Source organism: Podarcis muralis, chromosome 1 (assembly GCF_964188315.1).
Source record: "Podarcis muralis chromosome 1, rPodMur119.hap1.1, whole genome shotgun sequence".
NCBI classification, from domain to species: Eukaryota; Metazoa; Chordata; class Lepidosauria; order Squamata; family Lacertidae; genus Podarcis; species Podarcis muralis.
Genome location: NC_135655.1, coordinates 77,789,370 through 77,816,838, shown reverse-complemented (window position 1 = coordinate 77,816,838; position 27,469 = coordinate 77,789,370). Strand labels below are relative to the sequence as shown.

Here is a 27,469-nt window from a genome sequence, read left to right as displayed (position 1 = left end):
CACACAACGTTTCAGGGGCTAAGGTTTAATACCCTGCAGCAATACATCCTTGTCAGTATGGCCTGTTGACGCAGCCCTATGCAAGCTGTTACCCAAAGTTTAAAAAAAAGGCAGGATACATTTCAGAATGTATGAAACGTAAGAAAGTGCCATATCATCTGGACAATCTATTAATTCTTACAAAAATAAAGGATTCTCACCCTCGCTCAGCATTTACTACTATGGCCCTTGGCTTGTCATGGTCTCCCCGTAGCACAACTCCAATCTGCTCCCCATTAAGTCTGTAGACGTTGACCGTATTTGTGGCTTCACAGGTCCAGTACAAAGTATGGCTGAAAATATCAATACTCAGGTCATGTGGCTGCTTTTCTGGATTTTGGCTTTGGTTGGGAGTACTCATGACTGTGAAAGGCTGCAAGAAGATGACGACGACATAAAATAGGAATAAAATGGGGAGAAATAAAGATATAAACATAACAAACTTAAGGAATGCATACTGTAAGGACAGTCTAATGAAAAGGGCACTCACACAATAAAGGAAATCTAAGTTGCTTAAGGAAAAATAATAGCTCTTTCCCCCCTTCACTCATACATTATAGTAGGCAGCCTCTTACAGATGAGGTATTACCAGCTATGAGAGAAATGAGTGGATATCTCTTTTGAAGAGAGTACCCACCACCCGCTATTCAAAGTAAAATCCTCTTATCAAAATCCTCTAAAAAATCTGATGCCTAATCAATTAACCATAGCAAACTTTCATGAACAACAGAAGCAGATAATGGACGAGAAATATAGAATTTGTGTATTAGAACTAAATTGCAATCTGTTTCTTAATGATAAACAATGTGAGTTGTTTAATTTATGTTGTCCAAGCATGGCTCAAATATTACCCAAACAGTTTTTTGGTGTAAGCAAACAATCTTGCAATTATATAATAAAATAAAAAAAACCACAACCATGGAAGGTTAATATCCAATTATGAACATTAAGGTTCATAAAATGCTAATTAACAGAATTAATTGGAGTATGAAGTAGCAAAAATAGCCAAACAATTAAAAGTACAATTTTTTAATACCCATATGTCCCTAGGAGGTACTTCTTCAAACACTGAAACTCTTGCCTATGCTGTACAACAATCTGTGTCATAATAAGCAGCTTCCAATGTAATTTGCACCTAGGAAGGGCCACTAATAGGAAGCCATTCAGCAATTAACGCCTGGCAGGCATCCCTCAAAGAGCAGATCTGACACTATAAGGCCCCTCCTTACTACAAACAATAATTCATTATCTGGAAAGAAAATGCTATGGAAAATTCATCACATCAGCCTACATGGTACTTTTTTTTTTCTTTTTTAAACTCAACCTGCTTATAGGAATTCTTTGCAACATCTTCTGGGGTCTTTGAGTAAAACACACTGGAAATACAGGTCATCTACCACTTAAGAGGAGGGAGCATGGGACAACATTACTCTGCCCACTGTAAGCTGTGGAGGGTGTAAGGTGTGCCATACTGAGGGGGTTATAAAAAATGCAGTTATAACACTGAGACCCAACATAGAAATGTATGTTCTCCTCCTGCTTCCCTAGAAAAAAACTCCCCGTCTACCTTAACCATGCTTACTGCATTATATTAGCACCAATATTAAATTATGGTTAAGGCTAACGAGGGTCCTGCCTTTCAAAAGATTTGAAGCCTCACAGAAGCTCCTAAGCAGCGTGGATACAAGGAAGACTGGGGCAGAAAGAGACAGAAGCCTCATAGTTTTCTTGTGCATCCTAAGGTCTGAGGCAACAGCTGGATTCTGTACCATCTTCATTCCTTCCACTTGTTAAGTCTATTTAGAAATAGTGTGGAAGGGTTTGTTTGTTTGTTTGTTTGTTTGTTAAAAAAAACCACTACAAAATCTTTCCCCCACCCCACTTGCTTCACATAGGATTTAAATTTAGTTGTTGGTGGTACGAACCCTTGTTTGTGAGACAGTAGCTAACACAGAAGAGAGGCACAGGCAGACAGTCTAAAGATGTTTGGAGAACAAGGACGAACAAGCACTGTCCTTCAACTTTCCCCCTGTATGCTTTGTGCAGAAGAAGTGGAGAAGCTTTTATTCAGTTTGCATTTCATCAAATACAGAAAACTGTCCTGGTTATACAAACCATGGTTTCCTGTATTTAGACAAAATGGAAAACTGAGTCTTATTGCAAACTTCTCATCTCCTGTAACATGTAAAGCAAGAGGTGGGTGGCTGAAAGGGGAATGGGGCTCAAAATAATAACCCATGATTTGTCAGCAAGTCTGAATCAGGCCCAAGATTGATATTTATTAATGATAAAAGTTCTAAAAGTATAAATGATATACATATAACTCAAAATGTAATATTGTGTGCTTGTCAGTTTGGAATTGAAACACGAGCCACCAAAAACATATGGCAGCTATTTCAACATGCTTGAGGGACTCTCAAGGGGAGTAAATGACATTTTTAAAAAGGCCTTACAGCAGTGATGGCCAGATTTGGCCTCCAGCTGTTTTGGGACTATAATTCCCATCATCCCTGACCACTGGTCCTGTTAGCAAGGGGTGATGGGAGTTGTAGTCCCCAAACAGCTGGAGGGCCAAGTTTGGCCATCACTGCCTTACAGGGTCCTCTAGACTTCCAGACATTTGGTGGCAGCTAAGCAGAAGAGAGGGAGAAAGGGTCTAAAGAACTAGAAAATCAGACAGGCTGTGTGAGTCTATCAATGAAGTCTAAAGCTGATAGCAAGTGAGACACAGGCCTGATTTGCATGTCATGCTAAGCCAAACTATGGCTTAGCAGGACCGCGAAAGCATGTGGACTCCTGGAGAGAAGCTTACAGCCGCTTTGCTCTTCTGTGGTCCCTTATGCTGCAGCACCCAAGCTAAGCCATCCGAACCTGGGCTCGCACTTAAGCTCTCCCCAGTCTAACCACAAGCTGTAACCGAGGCTTGTTTTTGGCTAAGCGTGATGTGTAAAGCAGACCACAGAATGTCAGGGTGTCAGCTGAAGAACAACCACCACCACCACAAGTAAAATGGAGAACAGGGGGAGGGCGGGAACTGGCCTGCTCAAGCTCCTGACATCATAAACTAAGTATCAGGGGAGGGGTACTACAACCGGGTGGTTCTTCCCACTTCTTAGAACTATTAAAGGAATGTATTGGAAAGAAAGGACAGCTTTCCTCCTCACTTTTCAATAACTATGTGTTGCCTCACTATGAAACACTCTGATTTGGGGCTGGCAGCCCTCTATTGCAGCAGGAGAAGGAATGCTGGGAGAGCATTTTGTGCTGTGAAGGCTCTCCACTCCAAGGCCTCAGAAACACTACAGATTCCTTTCCCAGAATGCTTTGAGCCCCAAACAGGAGCCCTATTCTTAGAACGTGGAGATTCTCTAGAACATCATATTACAAGTCTCACCTGCGATACATTTTTACAAAAACATATACCAACAGATAGTCATATACCGTTGTTGTTGTTGTTATTTTAAACTTACCTGAGTGCCATCATCTTTGGCTCTTTTAATAATATTCTGGCGTCCGTCTACCCAATAGATAAATTTATCCAATGGATCATAATCAATAGCCTTGACATTTCTTAGACCATGGATAGGAAGGATGATGTCTGGGCTCTGCTGGTCATCTGGTATCATTCGACTTATTGCAGTCTTCTGACTAAACAGTAAGAAGCTGCTAGGTGCTAAAAGAACAAAGAGAACATTTAACATCATCATCTATAAATACAAGGATCGTGGCAAAAACAGGAAGGCTCAAGAACTGCATTTGTGAAAATATCAAAAAATAGAAAGAAGCAATGTTCCAGCTTGCAAGTTTTACTATTGTTTTTGCACAGTTAACAGTTTAAGACTGTTAAAGAGTAATTTAGAATCATATTTTCAACTGGAACATAACTATCAATCAGTATAGCAGAAGAGCAAATGATTCAACAATACGATTATTTTAGAAACTTAACTATTATGCCACTGCTCACAGAGAGAAAAGAAATCCCAAAACTTTTTATTTCACACTATAGTGCATTTCCTCCAAAAGGTAAAGCTGAAGTTATTGCAGATCTCAAAGTTATGTTTTTGGAAACCTCTGAAATGCACAACAGCTGCGATTAAGTCATAAGACTTTACAGTCTGTTTCAGGGAACTATGTTACAATATAATTGGTTTCAGTGTCTTAAATAGATCAGCTCCAAACCCCAGAGAACCAACCAGCCTACTCTCTATCACAAACAAAACAAAACAAAATAAATGCATAGTCCTTCAAGTGGATATGACTCTAGAAAAGTTTGAAACAACCATTCACAATCTTTTTGAATTTGGGGATGGGGGGGGGGACTGCTAACCAAGCATACATTGGGGGAGTATGCATATAGACCCTCACCAACAGCCATAATCATCCAGTTGGTTGCTGTATGCAAGTACTTATGGGTTGGAGTAAAGGTAAATTAAAGCCACTAATTTCTTTTGTGCTGCTCCACCCACCCATCATTCAACTTGGGAAGGAGCAACATCATGAGACTGCTGGGACTAGCGCTAATTCAAGGGGAAGAATTAGCACTTCATGATTGATGGAGGATGAAGAACCACCCCTGATCAGGCATGCAGGCTCTGTGGTGCTGGAAGGAAGTTAATGAGTCTGCCCAGCCTGCCCTACAGCAGGAAATAAGTGGTTTCTTCCTCTAGCTAGCTTTTCCTTTCCAAATTCTTTCTTAGGATCTTTCTTGCTTTGTCCTGCACGCACTTGAGCCAAGACTCTGTTTAGTGGGGTGGGCTAGAACAGAGAAAGAGAGAGAAGTACAACCTCCAAGGGTGGGATGTTCTCCAGATGCTTCTGGCAGCATCACTTGTGGATCCCTCCCAAAGTTCCAACTCTTTCTCTCCCACATGCATTTACATTATGTATTTCGATAGAATATGTATGTGTGTTATATGGTAAGCATGCAACTTATTCACATTTAACTTGTGCACATTCAGCATTACATGTGTTGCAAAAAAAGGTTTTTTTTTTAGTAAAAGGGGGCGGGGTTCTGAGGAGAAATTACTTTGGCAATCCCAAAAGTAGTACAGAAACACTTAAATACACACACACACACACACACACACACACACACCCAACATGTACAATGAAGGCATGCATGTGAACCAAGGGCTTGCTATGAGAAAATAGTTGCAAGTATTTATACAACTGCAGAAAAAGGTAAACACATACAACTGCAGTTCCGGCTGTTGGGATCCAACGTGTAGTGAGATGCACAGCCACAAGTATAGCCATTGGGTACAGCCAGGCACAGCTGCCCACAGTGTCCATTGTTTTGTACACAGTCGTTGAAGCCATCTTGCCGCGATGAATGGAAAACCAATATATCCATCACAAAATCCAGACGTCCCTGAATTAGTGTCCGGTTTCTCCCATTTGTCTTGTCCGCTCTTTCTATGCTGTGAAGGTTCCAATCTGTCCAGTAGATGAAGTCACTGTACTGAGTTAGGCCAAAGGGATGAGGTAGATCATCAGCTATTATTTCCCTCTCTTGTCCTGAGGAAACATGAACATATGTTGTTAATAAATGTTAAAAAAATGAGAATTAGGTAGCCAAATGATAAAAGATTAATTGCGGGAGATAGATTTTAACTTTTTCTCTTTTTTTGCTTTCAAAACATACCGTGTCTAATTTGGATGCCACAAGGATTTTAAATGATCACCAATGACCTTTTAATTACCATGACGGCAGGTTGCCCATCACGGCCGCTCTAGAATTCCCAATCCCCCAGCCCAGGAAAACCTGCACAATATTGCACTTTGGGGGGAAAGGACTGAACTAGGTTTGGAACTCAAGAACAGTATTTATTCTTGAACATTCCCAATGAGTGCTTTGGTCTCGATCTCAGTCTCTCTCTCCCTCTCTCCCTCTCTCTCTCTCTCTCTCACACACACACACACAAAAACACATAAATAAAACCATTTGGGATCTACTAGCTCAGCTTCACTTAATGGAAAAGCCTATTTTCAGGCAAACCCCTCTCCCTGCACCCGATTACGCCTATATTTTGCTGCAAATGCTATTCTGAGGATGGGCAGTGAATGTATCAAAGGAGCTACTTCTTTGATTGTTTAACATACTCTTGGTTTTTGTATGATTTATATTGTAAGAACTGTTAAGAAGAGCTGCTAAGAACTATAAAATCTGACTGACTGAAGCTACAGTTGCTTCAGATTTTTCTTTCATTTCACAGGCCAATGCTTTCAAATATTTTAGTGGTTTTTTAAAAAATATATCTTAAAATACAAAGAATATTTAAGAATTTTAAATATGCTCATATATACCTCCAAATTAAGTTTTACACCAAATTATAAATTCACATAAAGCTTACAAGAGCGTTTACAAGGAAGTGAATGATACTGCCATTGCCCAGTTTAGCAAATCAGAATAGTTTTTATACGTAGCATGTTTTCTTCAGTTTGTTGAACTGAGTATCTCATTAAATGTTGATATTAAAACTAACGAAGACACATATAAAAATTAAAGCTGAAGCCTGGAACTCTTGGACTGAATTTGTGCAATTCCTGGTTTAAGAGAATTCTGCCACCTAATTTATATAGAAACTTTTCTGTACATCACATCTGATATTTTCCAAGTAGAGGCACACTACCAAGCATATTTGATGATTCGATCATGCTTGTGTCGAGGTCAGTCCAATAGAGTCTTTGATCTTCATAATCAATAGTGAGATCGTTGGCACGGCCCACTTTATCCACAAGAGTGATGCTGTTTGTACCATCCATGTATGCCCGAACAATCTTTGGTTTGCCACCCCACTCTGTCCAATACATGTACCTGCAATTAAAAATCAGAACAAACAATAATTAGCTGCTTAAGCCATATCAAGACAATGTACCTAGACCTTTGTTTACTTCCAGACATTTAAAAAGAAAACAACACAATGTATTGTGAGTTTTGTAATAACTGATTTTAGGTGCTTATTAACTAATGATTAACAATATTAACTGAACTATGCTGAACACTTGGACAATACATATTCTGTTTCAATGAGTATTTCAGAAATTTGAAGATTCCTATCAGCTTGAGTATACGAAATAGCATTTAGTATAGACACTGGTTATCACAATAATCCCAACGACGTTTTACAGAACCAACATTTGTGTGGGAGCATTTGTGTAGGAGCATTGATTTCTAGAGAACTCGAGAGTTTGGAAGCAACTGGATGTCCCCTTGTGTATTTTACACCCTTAAGTCTAGAGCCATAAAGGACCAGCATTCTTCTGACTATATAAGTAGAAGTCAACCCAACCCAACCAAATTGATTTTCCTTGCGATTCTTTAGATCTTCCTTCATAACTTTTTCTGTTCAGAAATTTCTGTTTATTTATGATATGATAACATTTTGTAACCTGCTTTTTACTTCCATGAAGAACTGTTAAAGCAGTCTGCATAAGAAAACCAACACTACATTTAGTATTGGTACTCTTTTCATAAATTATTCTCTCTGGGATTATTCTGGAGCAGGAAGATGGGAGGTTGTGGGAGAAGTCTATGGTTGGCCAGGGGCTGTGTAGCTGTCAAAACCATTTTGTGCATCCTGTTGGAATGGAAAATTCTCCCTTTCATTTTAAATAAGTCTTTAAGCCTAAAGAAAAAAACAGGAACATGAGAACCTAAGAAGAGTCTGATGGAACAGGCCAGTGGCCCATCTACTCCAGCATCCTGTTTTCACAGCCGCCAACCAGATACCCATGAGAAGCCGACAAGCAGAACCTAAACATCACAGCACTCTCTCCAATGATTCCACCAACTGGTTTTCAGAAGCATACTGCTTCCAACCATCGAGGGAAAGTATAGCCATCATGGGATGAGACTTAAGATATCAGTGAGACACTTAACTGGAAGGCAGATGGACAACATCTTCACAAGCCAAGAAAAAAAATTAAGGATAATGTTTTTGAGACCATTTCATAATCTTAGGGACATCTTCAAGGAGCAATTTCCAACTCCTTGATAATACCAGCTTGTCTGAAAGACTCCAAATAGTCAGACAGGAACCACAACCTAATAGTTGCCATATTATAACAAACTATTTGAATTGACAAGACATGTGTATTAGCTTTGGCCCCTAACCTCAACGTGTATAGTATAGCATTGCCTATTACTGTTACTATGATGGGGGTGGGGGGAGGATAAAGCTTCCTTACCCTTTAGATGGATCAAGAGCTAACGACCTTGGGTTGTCCAAATCCTTCCACACCAGAACTTGTCGGTACAGCCCATCCAACCGTGCCACTTCAATTCTATTGGTCCCGGTATCTGCCCAATAAAGGTTCTTCCCCATCCAGTCTACAGCCATTCCTTCAGGGTAATCCAAGCCAAACTCAATCACATGCTCAATTGCACTTCCATTCATGAAAGCTCGGCTTATTGTCTACAAAACAATTTTGTTGAAATATTACAAGCATTCAGGAACACAAATTAAATTAAGTAATATCTCACTTACTAAAGTTATTAGTGAAAAGAAAAATATGTATTAAAAAAAATTCATGGCACCAAAGCAAAAAAACAACCCCACAAGTATTTTAGAGACATTATCGGAATATTTATGCTCATATGCATGTTCTTGTAACACAATTTACAAACTATTTACACTTCCTGATTTCCACATATACATCAAACAGATTTATTAAGCTCACGCTAGAGTCCTTAATTTTTTTTTATTGCTTTTCATTACATTCACCCAAGTGTTATATTTTGTAAGACCTACAGGACAAATTTATTTATTATCGGACTAGTGTTGTGGAGGAAGTGTACTGAAACTAGCTGCATACAAAACGATCTGTTATATTCGGATGCCATGAGTACCTTCAAACTAATATCTGTCCAATAGATTCTGTTGTCAGACACATCAAAGTCTAGCGCAGAGGCTTCCTTGACACCAGTAAGAGGAATGGCTACGTCGTTATTGTTTGTTTCAAGAGAAATCCTATGAATGGCTGCTCTGCTGGTGAAAACAAGAAAGGCTTCTGGAATGATGCAGGTCTTCATGTCACTCAGCAGCTCCAGTCCAATGGGACAGGCACATCTGCACTCCTGAGGGGTGAAGAAACACAGGTGGCTGCAGCCTCCATTGTTCTCGGCACATGGATTTGTTCCTGGAAAGGAAAACAGTTCTTTGAAGAAGAAAACTTGGCTAAGATAGAATGTCATGTACCCCATGGCTATAGACATTCGGGAGGGAGGGAAGGGAAGAAGGAGATGGGAGGAAAGCTCAAAAGTTTCTCCTTGTGCAACAGAATGTTCTCCCCATCCTCTACCCCATGTGCCCCCCTAAATCTACTCTTGGGGAGTGTCCCCAAACCCTCTAAAGCAGGTATGGGCATGACATGGGGGGAGTTGAAGGATAAAATCCTCCCGGGCTGGTGCAAATACTTGCACTAGCCCAGTTAGTTGAAAACTGCCTCATGTGCCCAAAATGACCTCTTAGGAGGAGTCTGTCTGAAGAAAGCTGCTTAAAGGATCGTTCCCCACTTGTTTATTCGTTCCTATTAGAGAGCTAGTTGAAATGTTCACCTGTCATGAAACCATGAAATAACTAGGTGGCCTTAGGCAAGCCTCCACTCAAAACATTGGAACAGTACTAACCTACATTACAGGGCTGATGTATGGATTACCAAAGCCAGATGTGTAGCACTTCTGGCTATGAAAATACCGGCCCCCCCCAATATAAATGCTTACTATGTTATTCTGAATTGATGTTCCTGTCTTACCCTGACATGATGCAAACATTTGACTGTGTACAGAAAGGTCAGTGAAATGCCCCACATCATTCCTAGGATAGCTCAGTTGGAAGAGCATGAGACTCAGGGTTGTGGGCAAAATATTCCCGGTCCCCTCCAACTCTACAATTCTATGTTTGACCAATTTCAGCTTCCAATACAGATGGCAAATATGCTCCAGTTTCCATGTAGCCCTCATCACTAAAGGTCTTTTACTACTTTGGCAAAATAGATCCCTCATACACCTTCCCCAGTAGCCCACTGTTATATTTAGTATCAAAATTATTATTATTGCTGAGTTACATACACCAAAACTGATCCACTTTTTGAAGTGCAACAGATTCCAGGTCAACTGGAAAATCCTGAGCACCCTGGAGACAAGAGTGTTAAGTGGCATTATCACAAGGCCAGGCTTGGAAACTGTCTTTCCTACAGCCAGCAAATATGACTCCACAGTATACTCTGCCAACCTGTCAAAAATGGAGGGTGGGCCAGCTCTGGATCCAACCCAGTGGCCAAATCCAGTTCCCTGCCCCTGACTTGTAAGGAAATGTCAACATAGGAAGCTGGGTAAGTGCTTGGCTTAGGCTTTGTGGAGGGGATAACGAAGTGAATAAAGAAGCTGCAGAGTGACTCCAGTAAGGGGGGAAATGCTAGCTTCACAAGTACAAGAATAGGGTGAAACATGAACTCAGTTAATAAGTAAAGACAGGAGGCAGGCTTTCACATAGGAGCAATATAGATCCTTCTATCTGCAGACATGAAGGGTAACAAATGGTCGCTCTTTTCAGACATCATAATTAAACTGAAAGCCTCTCTAGACATAAAAATAGGTCAAGAGAGCATAATAGAATCTGCTGCTAATGATGTGTGCCTTTTGCCACTAAGCCTAAAATGGGAAGGTATTACAAGTAGGTATGCTTTGTGGCCTATGCAGTGCATCTCTAAAAAGCACACTTGTTTCTCATTTGCAATGATGCACGACAAATTACTTATTTTGCATCATAAATATAAACATGGAAAAGTGTGGGGGGATTTATTGATCAGCCCACACAAGCTTTTTGGTCATGGACTGAGCAGGAAGCTTCCTTCCCTTCACAATCATCTATGCATAACTTGCTAGTAGAGAGGATGGACAATAAGGTTTGAAAAGTGGGGTTGAGCAGGATTGAAGGGAGCCTATCAATGCTTGAAACTCCCAATATCAGCCACAAAAAATTATATAGGGAGCAAAAATTAATCAGCAGTTCTCTCTTCCCAGGCCCTCGATCTGCCATGGTCCAATGGTATGATAATGCATGCATTTTCCCCTTTGCCACCAAGAAAAGGGTGAAACATGGCAGCTTGGAAATAGGACTGGAAATTTCCTGGCAGCTTGGAAATAGGACACAACTGAAAGCTGTTGGGCAGCCAAGGAAACATATTTGGGTGATGAACATACCTGCCACTTGCTTTGCATCATCCAAGTAAAAGCCCCTGCAATGGGCTCAAAACTGATGGGGACCAGAAGCGTACTCACTCCCTCACTTCATCCCCAAACTCACTGCAGGGGATGGGTTAGGCATGATTCTCATAAATCTGACAGCTCTTGGGACAAAGAGGAGACTTCCCCAAGACCCCCTTTTCCATCAGACAAGGAACTCACAGGATTCGACCAATGCAAGTTTGTCTTCCTACTTAACACATTAATAAACTGACTATTGCTTTTACTGCAAAAGTTATTATTATGGAACCCAGCACAAATCAACTGTACGTTGTCTTCACTTACCAACAGCTTTAGTGACACTTGCCGCTTTAAGGCCCATCAGGTCTGGCAACTGATCGATGATTATGTCCCTACTTGCCCTTATTTTGTGAACTCTTTCAATGCTCCGCCTCTGCCAGTCTGTCCAGTAGATGTAGTCACCCAGCAAAGTAAATCCAAATATATGTGGAAGTTTATCTTCTATGAGAGTTTTTCTCATGGTTCCATCCACGTTTATTACCTGAAAAAGCATGAGAATATATAAACAGTCCAACTACAATAATTCTTTGATCACTCCTTAATAAGAATTGCCTTGTGGGATCAGACCAAGGTCTATCCAGTCCAGCTTTTGTGCTTTTAGTGGCAGTCAGTTGAATTCCTCTTGGAGCCATACAAATAGGTCAAGAAGGGAACTGCCTTTCTGTTTTCCCAAAGCTTGTAGTTTTCATTGCAAAAACTTAACAGGTGAGCAAGCAGCAGAACAAACAGGTGTCAGCAGAAGCAAGTGAGAATGGCTGACGGAGGCCTTTAGGTCAAACTCTGGGACTGCATCTGTATAACTGTTGGCAGAGCTTTTAACATATCCCTTGTGAGATAATGGGTAAAACAGCACATTGTCTCTTTGACAGTTTCCCTCTTGCAACGCTGCTGGAGCTCTAGGCAGCTGGCCTGGAGAGGAAGACCTTGTCAGTGAAGGGGTGAGCAAGGAAAGGAGCCTGTTGCCAGGCAGTGACAAGGGACAGAAACATAGGAGAAGTCACAAGGCAGCCTTTTAGCCGCATGAACAGTTTTGCTTTTGAACTGCTTTTACATTGTGTCTCTGTAGACAGGTGGGCAGTGATGAAACTCAACTAGGAGTTGTTGTTTTTTAAGGGTATCAGATTTTGATATAACGAACAGCAACAGTATAAGCAGAGATTCACAAGCCAGCTTCAAACCATCATTTATGATCCTCCAGTTAGTGAGCCTAGTGAGTCAGGTTCTGATGAACCACTGTCAAGCTAAACAAACCATGATTTAGTGTCATCACTAAACCAGGCCTTTTATTTACCGTGGTACCTCGGGTTATATACGCTTCAGGTTACATACGCTTCAGGTTACAAACTCTGCTAACCCAGAAATAGTACCTCGGGTTAAGAACTTTGCTTCAGGATGAGAACAGAAATCGTGCTCCGGCAGCGCAGCAGCAGTAGGAGGCCCCATTAGCTAAAGTGGTGCTTCAGGTTAAGAACAGTTTCAGGTTAAGAACGGACCTCTGGAACGAATTAAGTACTTAACCTGAGGTACCAATGTATTTGTTTTCTTACGCTTTCCACATTTCTTCAATCATGCAATCCAAGGCGATATGCATGTGGTTTCCAGGTGGTTCCCCTTCCAGGCACTGACCTGCTCGCCTTCAGCAAGGTGGCGGTCTCATGTGCCTTCAGGCCACACTTTGAACCAATTACCTGGAAGTTCTTAAGGTATGCAAAACTCCTCTTTAATCTTAGCATTCTTTGGTTCATGTTTACTGTTGAAGCATTATGCCTCATGTTTCAAAATCAATCACTATGTACATCTATGCCTAAACAAAATCCCTGCATAATAATTGTTTATATCCAGCAATTTACAGCTAGTGATGACAAGTGAGGGGAGGAGCTATAGTTTGTTACTATGTTTTGTATTATTGGGTTTTCATATTGTAAACCGCCCATCACTGAGTGGGGCAGCCAAAGATATTTCTGTGGCCTCGTCTGTATGTAACACAAGGCATTAATGAGCGAGCATGCTGGTGCAGTTAGATAATTAACAGTGTTTGCTCTCTCCCACCCACCCCACCCCCAGCATCCTGCTATGCTACCAGGATCGAAACCATGGTTTAGCTTAGCATTATGTGAAAACCTGGGCTCATGGTTTGTCACCTACAAGCAATAGGCCAAGAATAAACTTTGGTCACAGCTCATGGTTTGTGTGAGGCAAACCATGAGTTCTGGTTCACATGCAACAATAAGCCAAACCATGGTTTAGCTTCCAGTAGCATGGCAGCAAGAGCAGAGAGGGAGCAAATTGTTGATGCTTTTCTAACTATCCACCAAGACATTTACTCTTTTACTTTAAGGATTTTAAGCCATAGTTTGGCTTAGCGTTGTGTGTGAACAAGGCCTTTGTCTGCTTCAGATTCTGCCTGGAATAAAACTGAATTTGATTTATATAACTAGCATTTGAAGGTTTTGCTTTTTTCTAGCCATCAAATCTCTTTCTTTGACATGTGGGTAAAATCTTATTTTGAATGGTGGTGTTAATTTACATCCCAAATCTACTGTTTTTATGCTTACTGTGTTCAAGCATATGATCCTAATGTAATCCACATTGCAAAAATTGCCTTGAAATCAAGAAGTTAGTTCAGACATGAATTACAACTCTTTCCGAAAGTGCAATCTACTGTTTTAAAACACTTTGGATTTTTAAGTTGCCCTTAAAATAGAACCTTGCAAACCTTACCAAATTTACTCAAACAAGTTCCATCAATTGCAGTGGCACAATCATTTGCTGCAAGGTCACGCTGATTTATAGCAGCCTTCCCCAATCTGGTGCCCTTCAGATACTTTAGACTCCCTTCGTTCTTGCTGGCTAAAGCAAATAAGAGGTGTGCTCTCAAACACCTGGAGGGCACTAGGCTGAGGAAGGCTGGTCCCACCAAATGAGGTGGAGTGTTAGATTTTTCATCCTCCAATTATATCTGTGGATTAAATAATGCAGAACCCCAGCTGTAGTCAGCTAGTCTGGAGTATCTTTTGGGGAAGTAAACTTATTGAATGTAAATCTGCAAAACTGTCAGGTTTTCAAATGCCACATAAACAAGGTGCTTACGAAATGCCACAGCACAGCCTCCACAAGTGGGTTGTGAACCTGAACAAGTCCATGCTACTATTAGACCCAGCGGTAACTCTCTCCTTACAACCTCCCTGCTGCACTATCTAGGCAGTATCAGAAGCAGGGTTCTTATGGACACACTCATACCCTATAGGCACTCTATGATAAAGTTTGATATTTATCTGCAGTTCAGCCAACTGCTCCTGCCAATGCTCAGGCCCCTTGGCCAAAATTAAATTGCATTTGAATGTTCATTTGAAGTTCAAACACAAAGTATGACCCCCCATTGTTCTACCAAGCCTTTCATATATGGATTCTCAGGATGGAGGGGAGGGGGGAGAGAGTAGCATATCTACCCCACTATTTACACTCCTCTCTTGTGCCCTGTAAATTCCTACTCAATGTGGTCTCCAGCACATATGGAATGCATTGTGAACAGATAATTCACCAGCTGTGATGGCAACTGTGAACCACAACATTGTTATAAAACAAGAAACTTCAATCCCCGTTTCTGTGTAATTATGCTAATAAGCTGCAACCATAACCATAACAAATATCTACTATGCACACTTCCTTTTGCATGAGATAATTAGTTGAAGGGAAACCTTTAACAACACAGAAAGCTTCACTAAAATTTTTGACAAGTGAGGCGCACTTAGTCTGCCGCAACTTAAACACACCCTTAAACTAAGCTGCAATTCTTTTAGGACTGGCTTCTCAGATATTCCAAATGAGATCCAACACCGGAGACTTCTCCAAATCAAACCCCAATTTATAATAGAGGTTTTCCCTCTGTCAAACTATTTTAATATCTACAACATGTTCAGTGATGTGTGGCTTAGCTTTTCTCTGCATCACCCAAGGGTCACGCTTGCAAGCATGATGTAGTCTTAGGATTGGCTGCACAACAGTTATGTATTATCTTTTTGTCTAGCAAACAGCTTTTTTTTTTTTTTTAAGGACAACCCATGAAAGATCACAACCTAAAGACAATTATTCCTTCTAAAGGCTCAATGGACTTCCCAGCAAAAATCGAAAGGGGAGAGCTGCTCAATAGAATGGAACAATCCTGGAAAGTTATAATGAAGCCAATGTCCACAGCTTATTCACACGTTTTATTTTACAAACGAATGTGATTCTGACTTCGCACCAAGGCTGAAATACATTCCATTCCTTCATTGCTTAGTCTTGTTCTGTTTTATTGTTGGCTGAGATTCCAATTTACACTCAGAAAAGAATATAACTCCAAAGAAAGAAGATAATTTAAGTGCATTGTGCACCATGTCTATCCAGACACATGCAGAATTTCTGCCTCTAAAGATGCTACATTTGCTCTCCTACTTGTTAGCACTGCAGATTAGCTATATGTTCTTGTGACACAATCGGAAACTTGAGTTGTTCGCCTAGACCTGCAATGACCATAAATCCCAGTTCTGTTAAACTACTGCGTTCACAAGTATGGGTCAGCACCCATAAATTATAGCGCAACTCAGGTTAAAAAAAAAAAAGCAAGAGAAGTTTCATATGACTAACAATGATTCATATATGCTGCTTTTTCTCCTTTATAATTTGGTGCAAGTTACCAAATGCATTTAACAGCATATCAATTTGCTTATTCAAAGAGCCCCAATGTTCCTCTAAGGAGAAAGTATGAGGCAAAAATGAATGAAAGAAATGGGGTTGGGGAGGGAAGAGAGAGAAACAACATCCACCAACCAGGTATTTCTCTGGACTGGGTTTGCTGTATATTTCTGAGGTCTAATATGGCAGGCTGCAAATAAATTTTGCAAAAATATAAACAAAATGATTCAATATCTATTCCAATAAAGGACTAATAAATATGCTTGCCTCAGTCTAGCTAGCAACTAAAGACAAATAAACAATAGGCCACATTTTGGATATCTTCTACCTGTTAATTTCAAAAGTCATGCCCTAGTCCAGTGTTTCCCAACCGGTGTTCCGCGGCACACTACTGTGCCGTGAGACATCGGGTGGTGTGCCGTGGGAGGGAGGCGGGCGAGAGGCGGCGGCGGCGAGGATCCGGCGGGGGTGGGGGGAGCGGGGGCCGTCGTGCGCAACCGAACTCACTTGGCGCGCTGCCGGCTTGTCCTCCTTCAACCCGGGTCGGGCCAGGCCTGCTCACGTCCCCGGATCCCCTAGCAGCAGCCGCACGCTCTCCAAAAGCGCAACGCTGCGCGCAACCGCTCGGCCAGCTGGTGCTCTGCGACTCCGCCCTTTCCCCTCCCAGCGCCGGAGGGTTCGCGCGACCGCAGCTGTTCCCTTTCGCAGCGCGCGGGAAACAATTCCAGGCCGATTGCCTTGTGCCGAAAAGCACCGCCTCTCCTTCCAGCTCAGGCCCGGGCCGCCGGCTCCCCGAATGACGTCACGGGGGCGGGGCTTTAATGGTGGTGTGCCGCGAGATTTTTTTCCGGTAAACAGGTGTGCCGTTGCCCAAAAACGTTTGGGAAACACTGCCCTAGTCTACACTATTAATGGGTCACCATTTTCACATGCACCTTTGGGTTTGATGCAGGTCAGCCTTTCTGCTTCTTAGGATTCCTTTTGCTCCCTCCTAGGTGTCATTAGTCTGATCCATGCTAAAGCCATGCAAAACATTTTAATAAAGCCAAATGTGATTAGAAAAAAGAGAGCAGCTGCCCAGTAAAAGGGAAAGATAATGGAAGCTTCTATGCTACAATGAGCTCTTTGACTGAAGTTGTGACACGTTGCATTCAAAATATAGCTTTTCAATACAAACCAAGGGCATGTTGAGACATCACATCACCCCTGTGATTCTACTTCAGGTTAAATCAAGAGTGAGCTTTGGGCTTTTTCAGGGGGGGGGGGGTGCAACGTACTCTTGCATCCTTTCCATTTTTAGAAGGCGTGCAGTGTCATGCTTATTATGAACACTGGGAGAGCAATCCCGACTAAAGTAGGTGTGTGCTTTTTTTTCAAAAAAGGGGGACAATAGCCTCTATTTTCCCAATAGTGGTAGTTTTGAAAGACATTCCTTACCTAATGCATATATAATTCTTCATGTGCATGTTCAAAGACACTCAAATATTTACACTATTTAAACCATGAAACTAAGAAGTGTTTTGTTTTACCTGAACTGAGTAATAGCCTCAATTCAGACATGGTTCAATTAAACTCTATAATTTCAGATCTTCCATTGCACCAATAATTCATTGTATATCTTTCTTTGCTCCTCAAATAGTTTTTTTCGGGTGTCCAACCTATACCAATTTCTTTTACTCGTTCTGGAAGGCAGGGAACCCAGAGTGTAAATTCACCGTGAAATATGGAAGTCTACCAAACACACGTGGCTTTCTGTTTTCATAAACTCCCAAAGCCAAGCATCAGGCAAGACAATGGGTAGCATGGATTAGTAGCTGCTATGTCATGTCCAAGACAACTGTAACTTAACAGATGTATACCAACACCCTTCTCTGGTAGCTGCCTTCCTTCACTGTCTCATCAATAAGGATGATAACGTTTTTTAGAAAGCAAATACCTGTCCCTAAGTAGTGTTTCCCCTGCATTACAAAACAAGAGCATAGCAAGTTAAAAGCGGATTTTGCACACAAACACTCTCTAAGGCTCCCACTGACAAAACCAAAGCAAGGCACACTGATTGTGTCTGGCTGGAATTTCATGACATAAGGAATGATTAGAGATAGGCTCAATTACGCATCCCATTTTTTCCCCTACCCCCAGGCAACGCAAGCGTCTATTAATACCTAACAAGATTCTGCAAACTGTGCTCCGTTGACTAATTAAAGATCAATGCATGTTACTCTCCCCACCTTGAATGAATACGCATCAGGGACTTTCATTGCCGATAGCTACACATGTACAATTCTGTTTGCCAAAAATTTGGAGAGATATTAAGTAATGGCCTCATTTAAACTCGAGGCCTACAGCTCATAAATATGGAAGCATCCATTTGTGTTTTAACCTATGTAATGAATATCGTAAGATCACACCTGTAGATATACACATATGTTTGTGTATCCATTCAAGAGAAGATTTAATTTAGTTTTTTTTTAAATGAGCTTGGCTCTAATGGTGCGCTTTCCAAGAAAGAAAATATACATCTGCTTACACAAGGGGGCAAGTCACCAGTTCAAATATTGTTTTGGAGGATCCCTTGGGCCTTAGGAACAACTTATGGGAAGTGCAGTAAGCTACAGCAGGAATGTCTTCCGCACTTGCCAGTTGTAAAATTTAACCCATTGCTTTAAAGGTATTTCCAAAGCAATACAATGATCCATTATAATGGAAAAGAAAATTAAATGCTCATGCAGCTTAATCATTCAAGCCTTAGTCCTCCCTCAGTCTCATTCCAACTCATCTAGCCAAGCAAGCCAGTCATCCTCTATCTATTCTGTAGTTAGGAAAGCATACCTCAAGGACTGAACCAACCCAGGCCCTGCGATGATCATCTGAGGCCCTTCTTTGTGTGCCCCCTCCAAGAGAAATCCAGAGGGTGGCAACACAAGAACGGGCCTTTTCTCTGGTGGCTCCCTGCTAGTGGAATGCTCTCCCCAGGGAGGCTCGCCTGGCATCTTTCTTACATATCTTTACATGCCAGGCAAAAACATTCCTCTTCTCCCAGGCCTTTGGTTAATTAGACAAGCTATGGCCTTTTAAACTGGGGTGGGGGGTGATTGTTTTTGTTTGTTATAGAAAGTGAATGAAATAATAATAATAATGGGACGCGGGTGGCGCTGTGGGTAAAAGCCTCAGTGCCTAGGACTTGCAGATCGAAAGGTCGGCGGTTCGAATCCCCGCGGCGGGGTGCGTTCCCGTTGCTCGGTCCCAGCACCTGCCAACCTAGCAGTTCAAAAGCACCCCCGGGTGCAAGTAGATAAATAGGGACCGCTTACTAGCGGGAAGGTAAACAGCTTTTCCGTGTGCTGCACTGGCTCGCCAGATGCAGCTTGTCATGCTGGCCACGTGACCCGGAAGTGTCTCTGGACAGCGCTGGCCCCCGGCCTCTTAAGTGAGATGGGCGCACAACCCTAGAGTCTGTCAAGACTGGCTCGTACGGGCAGGGGTACCTTTACCCTTTACCTAATAATAATAATAATAATAATAATAATAATAATAATAATAATACAGATGATTCTGTGTCCAAGACTTACTTGGAACTAGTTGATCAGACAAAGGTACACACATCAGAAAGAACTTTAAAATAGTACAAATAAAGCCCTCTGTTGTGAATCATAACTATGATGGGAAACATTCAGATAATTATAGGAAGCCACTTTATACCATGTCAGACCATTTGCCTGCCTGGCTCAGCATCATCAACCTGCCAGGGTTTCAGGCAGAAATCTCTCCCAGCGCCACCAGGAGATAACAGGGACCAAACCTGGACCTTCCACATGCCCATCAGGGGCTCTAGCTCTGAGCTACAGAGAGAAATTAAATGGAACTGACTGGCCAAATATACAAGTAGTTATTATTGAATTCTACACAAGTCTTCTGTTCTTTATATTCACAGAATTGCTCAATCCTGTTCCAGTATACATTCAGGGCAGGCAGCAGCAGGTCTAAATATAGGACAGACTGACAGCATGCAAAAGTCATACAGCTAATGCATGCACACCTATATCCCTAATCTCTAAAATGGCAAGCTTTTTCTTCTGCTTTTGGAGGACTTTCAGGCCTATACATTTTATCAGAAAGCAAATTCTGGAGGTGTCTATTAGCAACCGAAAGCCTGCCTCCTTACTATTTGTATTTGCCCCTTGGAGGAAAGCAATTTGTACATCCACTGAGAATGGAAGAGGACACGGAAGAATCATAGAGCTGGAAGGAACCCTGGGAGTCATCTAGTCCAACCCCCGGCCATGCACAAATCTCAACTAAAGCATCCAAGACAGATAGATAGCCATCTGCTTAACAACGCCCAATAAAGGAGAGTCTACCACCTCCTGAGGGAGTGTGTTCCACTGTGGAACAGCTCTTACCACCAGAAATTCTTCCTGTTTAGTTGGAATTTACCTTCTTATAACTTGAATCCATTGGTTTGGGTCCTAGAAAACAAACGTGCTCCATCTTCCATGTGACGGCCCTTTAGATATTTGAAGACAGCTATCATATCTCCTCTTAATCTCCTCTTTCCAAGGTTAAACACACCCAACTCCCTCCATAAGGCTTGGTTTCCAAACCCTTTATCGCCTTGAAGCAAAGGTCTCTGTCATCCTTGCTATTTTCAAACATGGTACCTACCTTGCTATTTTCAAACATGCAAACATGCCAGGCAGGAATAATGGGAAAGGAGAGCCTAGGACGGATTTCCTACATACAAAGGACAGCCCTCAGATATTAAGGAAAATAATTTAAAACCCTGTAGGGACAGGATGTTATATTATTATTATTATTATTATTATTATTAGTAGTAGTAGTAGTAGTAGTAGTAGCATCATCCATTTATTTATCTCTAAGTGGTATGCAGCAAAATTAAAAACACAAAGGTTACATCAATATACAGAACATCAATACAAATAATTAATTATAACATACAGAAGACAGGGCTTAGCTTTAACAAAAGCCTGGGGGGGAAATGTGTCTCTTAAAAGATTAAGGTAATAGATGGCAACGGCAGAGGCAGCACCATACTGAGCAGTGTTATTTACCAGCAGCAGCCGCTCGGGTGAACAGACAGAAATAAGGAAAAGGATCCTGAACTTTTAACAGCTGGGCATAAAGCCAAGCAGGAATCGAGAAGAGGAACTTCTTGCTACCACCACCAGCCAATCCCGTTTGGTTTGGAGCAAGCAAGCAAAGAGGATGGTGCCACATGTGCACATGCCCTCCTGCTGCTAGCAAAATGCTGGCAGCGGAGAGCGGCACACAGGGACATGCACACATCTGGCGCCTGGCAGCTAGGCTGAAAGGGGAGTAAGTGGCAAGCTGCTTGCCTCCATTCAGCCTGAGGCCCAAAGAGGGGGAAAGCTGCCTTAGCCAGGCCAGGCTATTTGATGTTCTTGCCCAGCGCAGTCTACTCTGGCTGACAGTAGCTTTCCAGGGTCTCAGGCAGAGGTTTTTCCCACCATCAGTCTGATGCATGTTCACATTTACAGTAGTTAGCTGAGAATCTTTCTCCAATACGGCAATATGGAAAGCAATTAGGTTGCACATGGCACCAAGTAATAAAAAGTCTCACACTGAAAGGAGAATATATTGAGCAATAGCAGGATTTTTTTTTTTAAGAGGAGTCTTTAGTTGGCCATAGTAGGTGACAACATCATTTTGTTTTAAAGTGGTATCAATAGCATAGGGGCTATAACACTTTTGGAAGAGATTAAAACACATGCAATATACTTTTATCTTACAGCATTTCACTAATATATTTATGAGTGTTAAGAATTCAGCATGGAAATTTGGATGTTAGCACAAGGAAATCTTTCATAATGACTTCACAATAGCAATTAAATGCTTGAACTTCAAATGCAAGTCATAGTCCTAAACAGCAATATACTGGAAGGCTGAACAAGTGAACAAAGCAGTGAGAATTAGATCCAAAGATAGCGATTAGTGCTGAAATGAAATAATGAGTACTTAGGCGGAGTTGGGGTAAGAAAATTTGCATGCCAGTTCTTATGCAGCTAGACTTCCTTTGTAAATCTCCATCTTTGGTTTTCACCAAGTGACAGACAATTACTAGAGGACCTGGTAATGGGAACTATTCTAACAGTAGCAGTCGTGACACTGGCTGTAATCTTGCATGCATTTAGTCAGATTAAATCCCATTGATTTTCAAGGATACACAAGGATGTGTGTATCATTGCAGCTAAACTCATAGTCCGTCATCCTCTAAAATATTACAATTTGATGCAATTAGGAAACAAGTCCAGTCAACAAGGTCAGTTCAAAATTCAAGCAGCATCACAGCTGTATAATCCTCTAACATGCTGAAACTATTTGTCAGTACCTAAACATGCTTAATCCAGTTTTATACATTTAATATATATTTTTGCAGGCACTAGCATTAGAAAAGAACCAATCAATGGTAGCATATTTTAAAAGTTCAGAAATTTCAGCGATAGAAAATTTTCTAGTTATATGTAGGACCTCAATCAACATTTAAGCAACCATGTTATGATGTTGTATTATAAGGAAATTAAACATCTCCAGAAGAGATTTAAAAAGGCAAATGGCCATTATGGGGGCGGGGAATCTAGCCACTGTAAACAGAATGAACAACTGAATGGAAAATTTACATCTATGAATGGATGATAGACGACATATTCAAAAAAACCCTCGTAAAATTGTAGTAAATGATGAGCAAAGTCCGCAGAGACAAAGCAAGATGAAAACTGACAATGGATTCAACGTCTTCAATAGTTCTCAACAGGCTCCCAAGGGAAAGTTAGAAAGGGAAAAGGCAGCAGGGCTACCTATAGGAGCTGCCATGCAAAAGGGCAGCAGGGGGCCACCTTAGGTGAAGGAAGTCTTACAATAAAAGGTGACAAGCAAAACATATGGAGCATTACACTGAAATCAGCATGCAGACATACGAACGACTGCAATCATAAAAGCCAAGAGGCAACCAATATTAAGTGGAAAGACATGGCGCATTATATTGTTTGCCTATGCCAATGTTCAACTGGGGTGTGTGTGTTAAAAACAACTTAAGCCACCTAGAGGTCTCTTATGGTTCAGCCACATGAGTAATCAATCATCTTTAAGTTTAACTATTTTCCGTCATTTCCTCATGCAAGCTGAAGTATGGCCATTTCCCAGTTCTAGATTAATTCAGTATACAAAATTAAGACAGGCCTCAAATAATTGTTTCCTATTGCTTTTTATTCAAAAATAAGGCTGAAGTTTAAATATAATAGGTAGTTTTCAATAGGTTAATGCTGTAAGCTTTCCTAATAAGAAATGCCTCTTAACTAAAAACCAAGACCGGGGTGCAAATCTATCCTCGGTAATTTGCATATACAATCACAGAAAGAAATGAAAAGATACCTAGAAGCTAAAACAAAATGACTTAACAGGGAGGTGATTTAAATTTCATATGTTAATTTTGCAGAATGCTTCCAACTTAGGTGTGAATTCCCCTTCTCACAACTCAAACAATTGTGGTGTAAGACAGTTTTTAAAATTGCCTGCTCAGGCGGATGATTTATTGACCACTTTCACCACTTTCACGCTTGTAGCCCCATCAAAGCCAGTAGAACTATACCAGTCAATGAGCAACTCCCCTCCCGGCATCTCCTGGTTTCTTTAGAAAAACCTAAAAGGGGAGGAGAAAGTACTCTGAAACTGCATTTGCATAAGTGCACAACACAGGGGATTTCTGAGCATTCATATCGGCCAAATCAACCAAACAAATTGCCTGAAGAACTGCAACAGTAAGCTATTGGAGTTCTTATGTCGGCAACTTCAGAGGTCCATCGGGAGAATAAAATCTTTTATAATAATAATAATAAAAATCAATCACGATTCTTGTTCTGTCTCTCAAAACCTGGGGAAAAAAACCTGTGCACCACTAATTTAGCCTTCTTACTAAAAAAAGAATACAAGATAAAAAGGAGCCGACAGCTGGAAGAGAGCCAATAGAAAGCTTTCAGCAGCAAAATGCAAAGAGAACTGTTTGTTCTGTATTCAGAATTTTACATGGAACTCCACAGATGAGATGGCATATCTGGCTACAGGTCCAAGAATACACATTTATTACACAGAGAATGCTGTTGTTAAAAATAAATTGGAGATTAATGCCTTCTAACCAGAAGTGCACGGAGAAGAATTCCTGAGCAATTCAATTCCCACAAGGAAAGAACAAAGTTTTCTTTCAAAAGTCACCTCTTACTGGGAAGGGTGCTCCTTTACAGGGAGCCCCAAGTTGAGAAATAGACAGCTCCTGGCTTTCTATTTATAGTCATTCAGGCAGTGAATAGTTTCATTCCAAATGCCACAAGGCATACATGCAACCTTTTATTCCAGGGGCCTGATTTGTGTTTCATTTCATAAAGTCCAGGGCTAGGAAGACAAAAAAGAATTTTTAACAAGTGTGCAACAGAAACTTGGGAAGGGGGTGTGTGCGTTCAGCTTCTTTATTAGACTAAACTAGATTCTCAGACGCTGGTATGAGGGGTTGGGGGGGGGGACAGAACTCAGAAACTTTCCTATACAGTTTTGCTTTTTAAAAGAAATGTAGCTCTAGAACTGCATGGGCTTTTTTTGCTCATTAACCATGAATACTAGTGCCCTGCAATTTAAGCAAATTGGGGGGGGGGAGAGGGGGGTGACACAAGGAAAAGGAACAGAGGGGTGCAAGCATTTCAATTAGCTGGCTTTGAAGGGCCCTTCTGAATGAGAAAGACAGAACACACTTGTCAAATGCAAGTTCAAGTGAAAGGCACTTCTGCCAATGAAGTGCGCAGATGGCTGTGGGGGTTCCGCTAAACCTTCGCTGGGCCCCCATTATGTCTTCATTGCTCACAAAAAAAGGCAAGGGTCACCTACAGTTTAGAATAAGTTAGCTTCCTTTCCCACAGGATGACTCGAGTCAAAGCGGTGAGGAAAGTCTTCCCTTTTTGAGTGACTGCTGTCTCATCAAGGCACTAAACACTTATATAAAAAAGCTGAAGAAAGGCATTTTTTTTTTTAAAAAATATCTTCCCACCACTGCAGATACCAGATAGATGGAATATGGCTGAGCATTTCTATTAAGGGGGAATGCAGAGGGATTCTGGTCAGCTAAGACTATTTTCAGCATGTTGTTTAGCAGGCTTTTCCCTCCACAGGTTCATAGAAAACAGAGTTCAAAACCATGTACAACTTGGAATAAGTGGACATTCAATTTCTATTACATATTTGGCCATAGGAAAGAGCATGACACCTTAACTCAATATTTTTTTGGGGGGGGGCTGTGTGTGTGTGTGTGTGTGTGTGTGAGAGAGAGAGAGAGAGAGAGAGAGAGAGAGAGAGAGACAGACAGACAGACAGACAGACAGACAGACAGACAGACTCTTGTATAAGCCAACTCTATCCTGCAAACTTCTGAAAAGAAAAGCAGTTATAGCTTGGCATGTTCTGTATGTGTTGATAAACTATAATGGAAATAAAGTTGAAAAAGCATCACAGGAATCTTACACCGGTACAATGCAGAAGTTTCCCTGCAACTGATCACAGGGCAGAAATGAATGACAAGTAATTCTATGGCCGCATGCAAAATTACATTCTTTTGGATACCATTTGAACTAATTCCCACTGTACTGAGAGTGCAGCACTTTGGGGGGGGGAAGAGTATGATTCATGTTAGGACGGTATGAATTGACCTATAAACCGATAAGACTTCTCCTGTTCAGTTTAGTTATCAGCAAAGAGCAGCTAGAGTCTGTTCCAGACTGGTCCTGAGCCACTCTCATTGCTACTTCTGCTAAGACTAAAAGCTGTATCACCACTGATGTGCTGCCACCACCCCAGTTACAATGCAGGGCAGACATTACTTGTTGCTTCAAATGCTATTGCTTTGGATCCAAAGTTAATGAAAATCACAGAAGGAAAGTTTTTCATCTCCTTGCTTCCACTGCAGCCACCTGTGGCCATAAAAAAGCCTTATCGGGGTTGTGAGGACAACTCCTGACAATGTGGGATGGGGTGCAGGGGAGAGCAAGAGAAAGGAAATCTGTGAACTTCCTTAACAACTCACATTAGGATCCAAGCCATTGTCTTAATGGTGGGCAGGGCAGCAGATGTTTGCTGCTGCTTGTTGCTATTGGTTGCCCAGGCCAATGGTACTTATGATCAAAATCTAGAGGATCAGGAGATCCTCCAGAGAAGCACATGATATGGCATAGGAGCCACAGCTGAAAGGAGAGCATTGGAGACAAGCATCCCATGCAAGTTTATGTTGTGAATAATCTTGAGGGAGTTCTTTTGGACTGGAGAAGATGGTGTAAAAGTAAAAGGAAACAAAATAAAATGTACAGAAATAAATAAAATGGTCAGAGCTTCTGCACGCAAAAGTGATGTTTGGAGCCAAGTACTGTAATGACCATGCCTTGGGTTTCTTCTTTAGGAGAATAAGGCATGGGCAAATTGTATAGGAAGTGGTTGAAAGTTAGCATTCTCTTTCACCCACCGGAAGTAAACTATTAGTTGTTATCCAAGTTTCAGATTTGTGTGTAGCTATACTGTTGCAGTCGACAGTGGCCCTTTAGTTGTTTCCTCGGGGTCAGTCAACTTGGTAGGGCTCATGGTGATCAATGCCTATTTCTCCTTCAACTGTGGGAAGGCAGTTGCTTTACTTCTGACACAGCCTTCTCAGTGGTCAAAGGTCAGATTCCTCCTATTCAGAGCTCCCAATGGTTTCCTCCTCCCTGTCCCATTTTTTGAAATAAAAGTTCATTTTGGCATCGAATTAAGAAAGCACAATTAATTTCAAGCACAACTCTGCAACTTTTCTTTAACTTTTAAAAAGCTTGACTAACTATGAATAGTATTGCGAGAACTAAAGTGATTTCTTCCAAAGCAAAAATAGAAAAGTTTCGGCAAATGAAAAAGATCACATTAGAATTTCAAGACAAAGGAATCCCTACTCACATTCACTCTTCTTGCTAATACTGTGGTCCCCTGTGTTTTGCATTGTGGCAAGGCAAATTTGGGTACTGAAAGGGGGAGGGATAAGAGCTGTGCTAATTTGCCCTGCAACTAATATTCTGAATCAGATTTTGATTGTCTTTCCTTTCTTTTTTTACCAGTTTTTTTTATCATTAGCACTTCTACAACACATTAGGTACAAAACAAGAATATAATTACATTTTAATGAATACATGCTAGGATGAATTCAAAAATTCTGGATTAATCTACATTCATTTAGGGATGAAAAGACAACAATCAGTAAACAAGAGGAAAGTTTCTGCTACCTTTTATGGGGGGGAAACGTTTCTTGCACTGACCTAGATTGAGGTCATTATTTCAAATATCACATATCATACGGTAGAAATATCTTGGGGGGAAGATTGTTTTCTAGAAAGATCAACACTCTGAAAGCCTTTTCTGATCACAGAAGTACAGGCTAGGCATTATCTATCCTTAGTT

At 41.2% G+C, this 27,469-nt stretch overlaps 1 protein-coding gene across 1 annotated transcript in view; it reads right to left on the bottom strand.

Annotated features, from left to right (window-relative positions):
* LRP5 (LDL receptor related protein 5) overlaps positions 1 to 27,469 on the bottom strand; it is a 118,233-nt gene that overhangs the window by 22,443 nt on the left and 68,321 nt on the right. The window contains exons 8-14 of the mRNA XM_028735812.2: positions 11,573 to 11,789; positions 8,891 to 9,180; positions 8,230 to 8,456; positions 6,672 to 6,856; positions 5,233 to 5,556; positions 3,510 to 3,712; positions 201 to 412 (exon numbers count right to left, since the gene is read on the bottom strand). Coding sequence (XP_028591645.2) covers positions 201 to 412; positions 3,510 to 3,712; positions 5,233 to 5,556; positions 6,672 to 6,856; positions 8,230 to 8,456; positions 8,891 to 9,180; positions 11,573 to 11,789 — 1,658 coding nt within the window. The remainder of the gene's footprint in view (positions 1 to 200; positions 413 to 3,509; positions 3,713 to 5,232; positions 5,557 to 6,671; positions 6,857 to 8,229; positions 8,457 to 8,890; positions 9,181 to 11,572; positions 11,790 to 27,469) is intronic.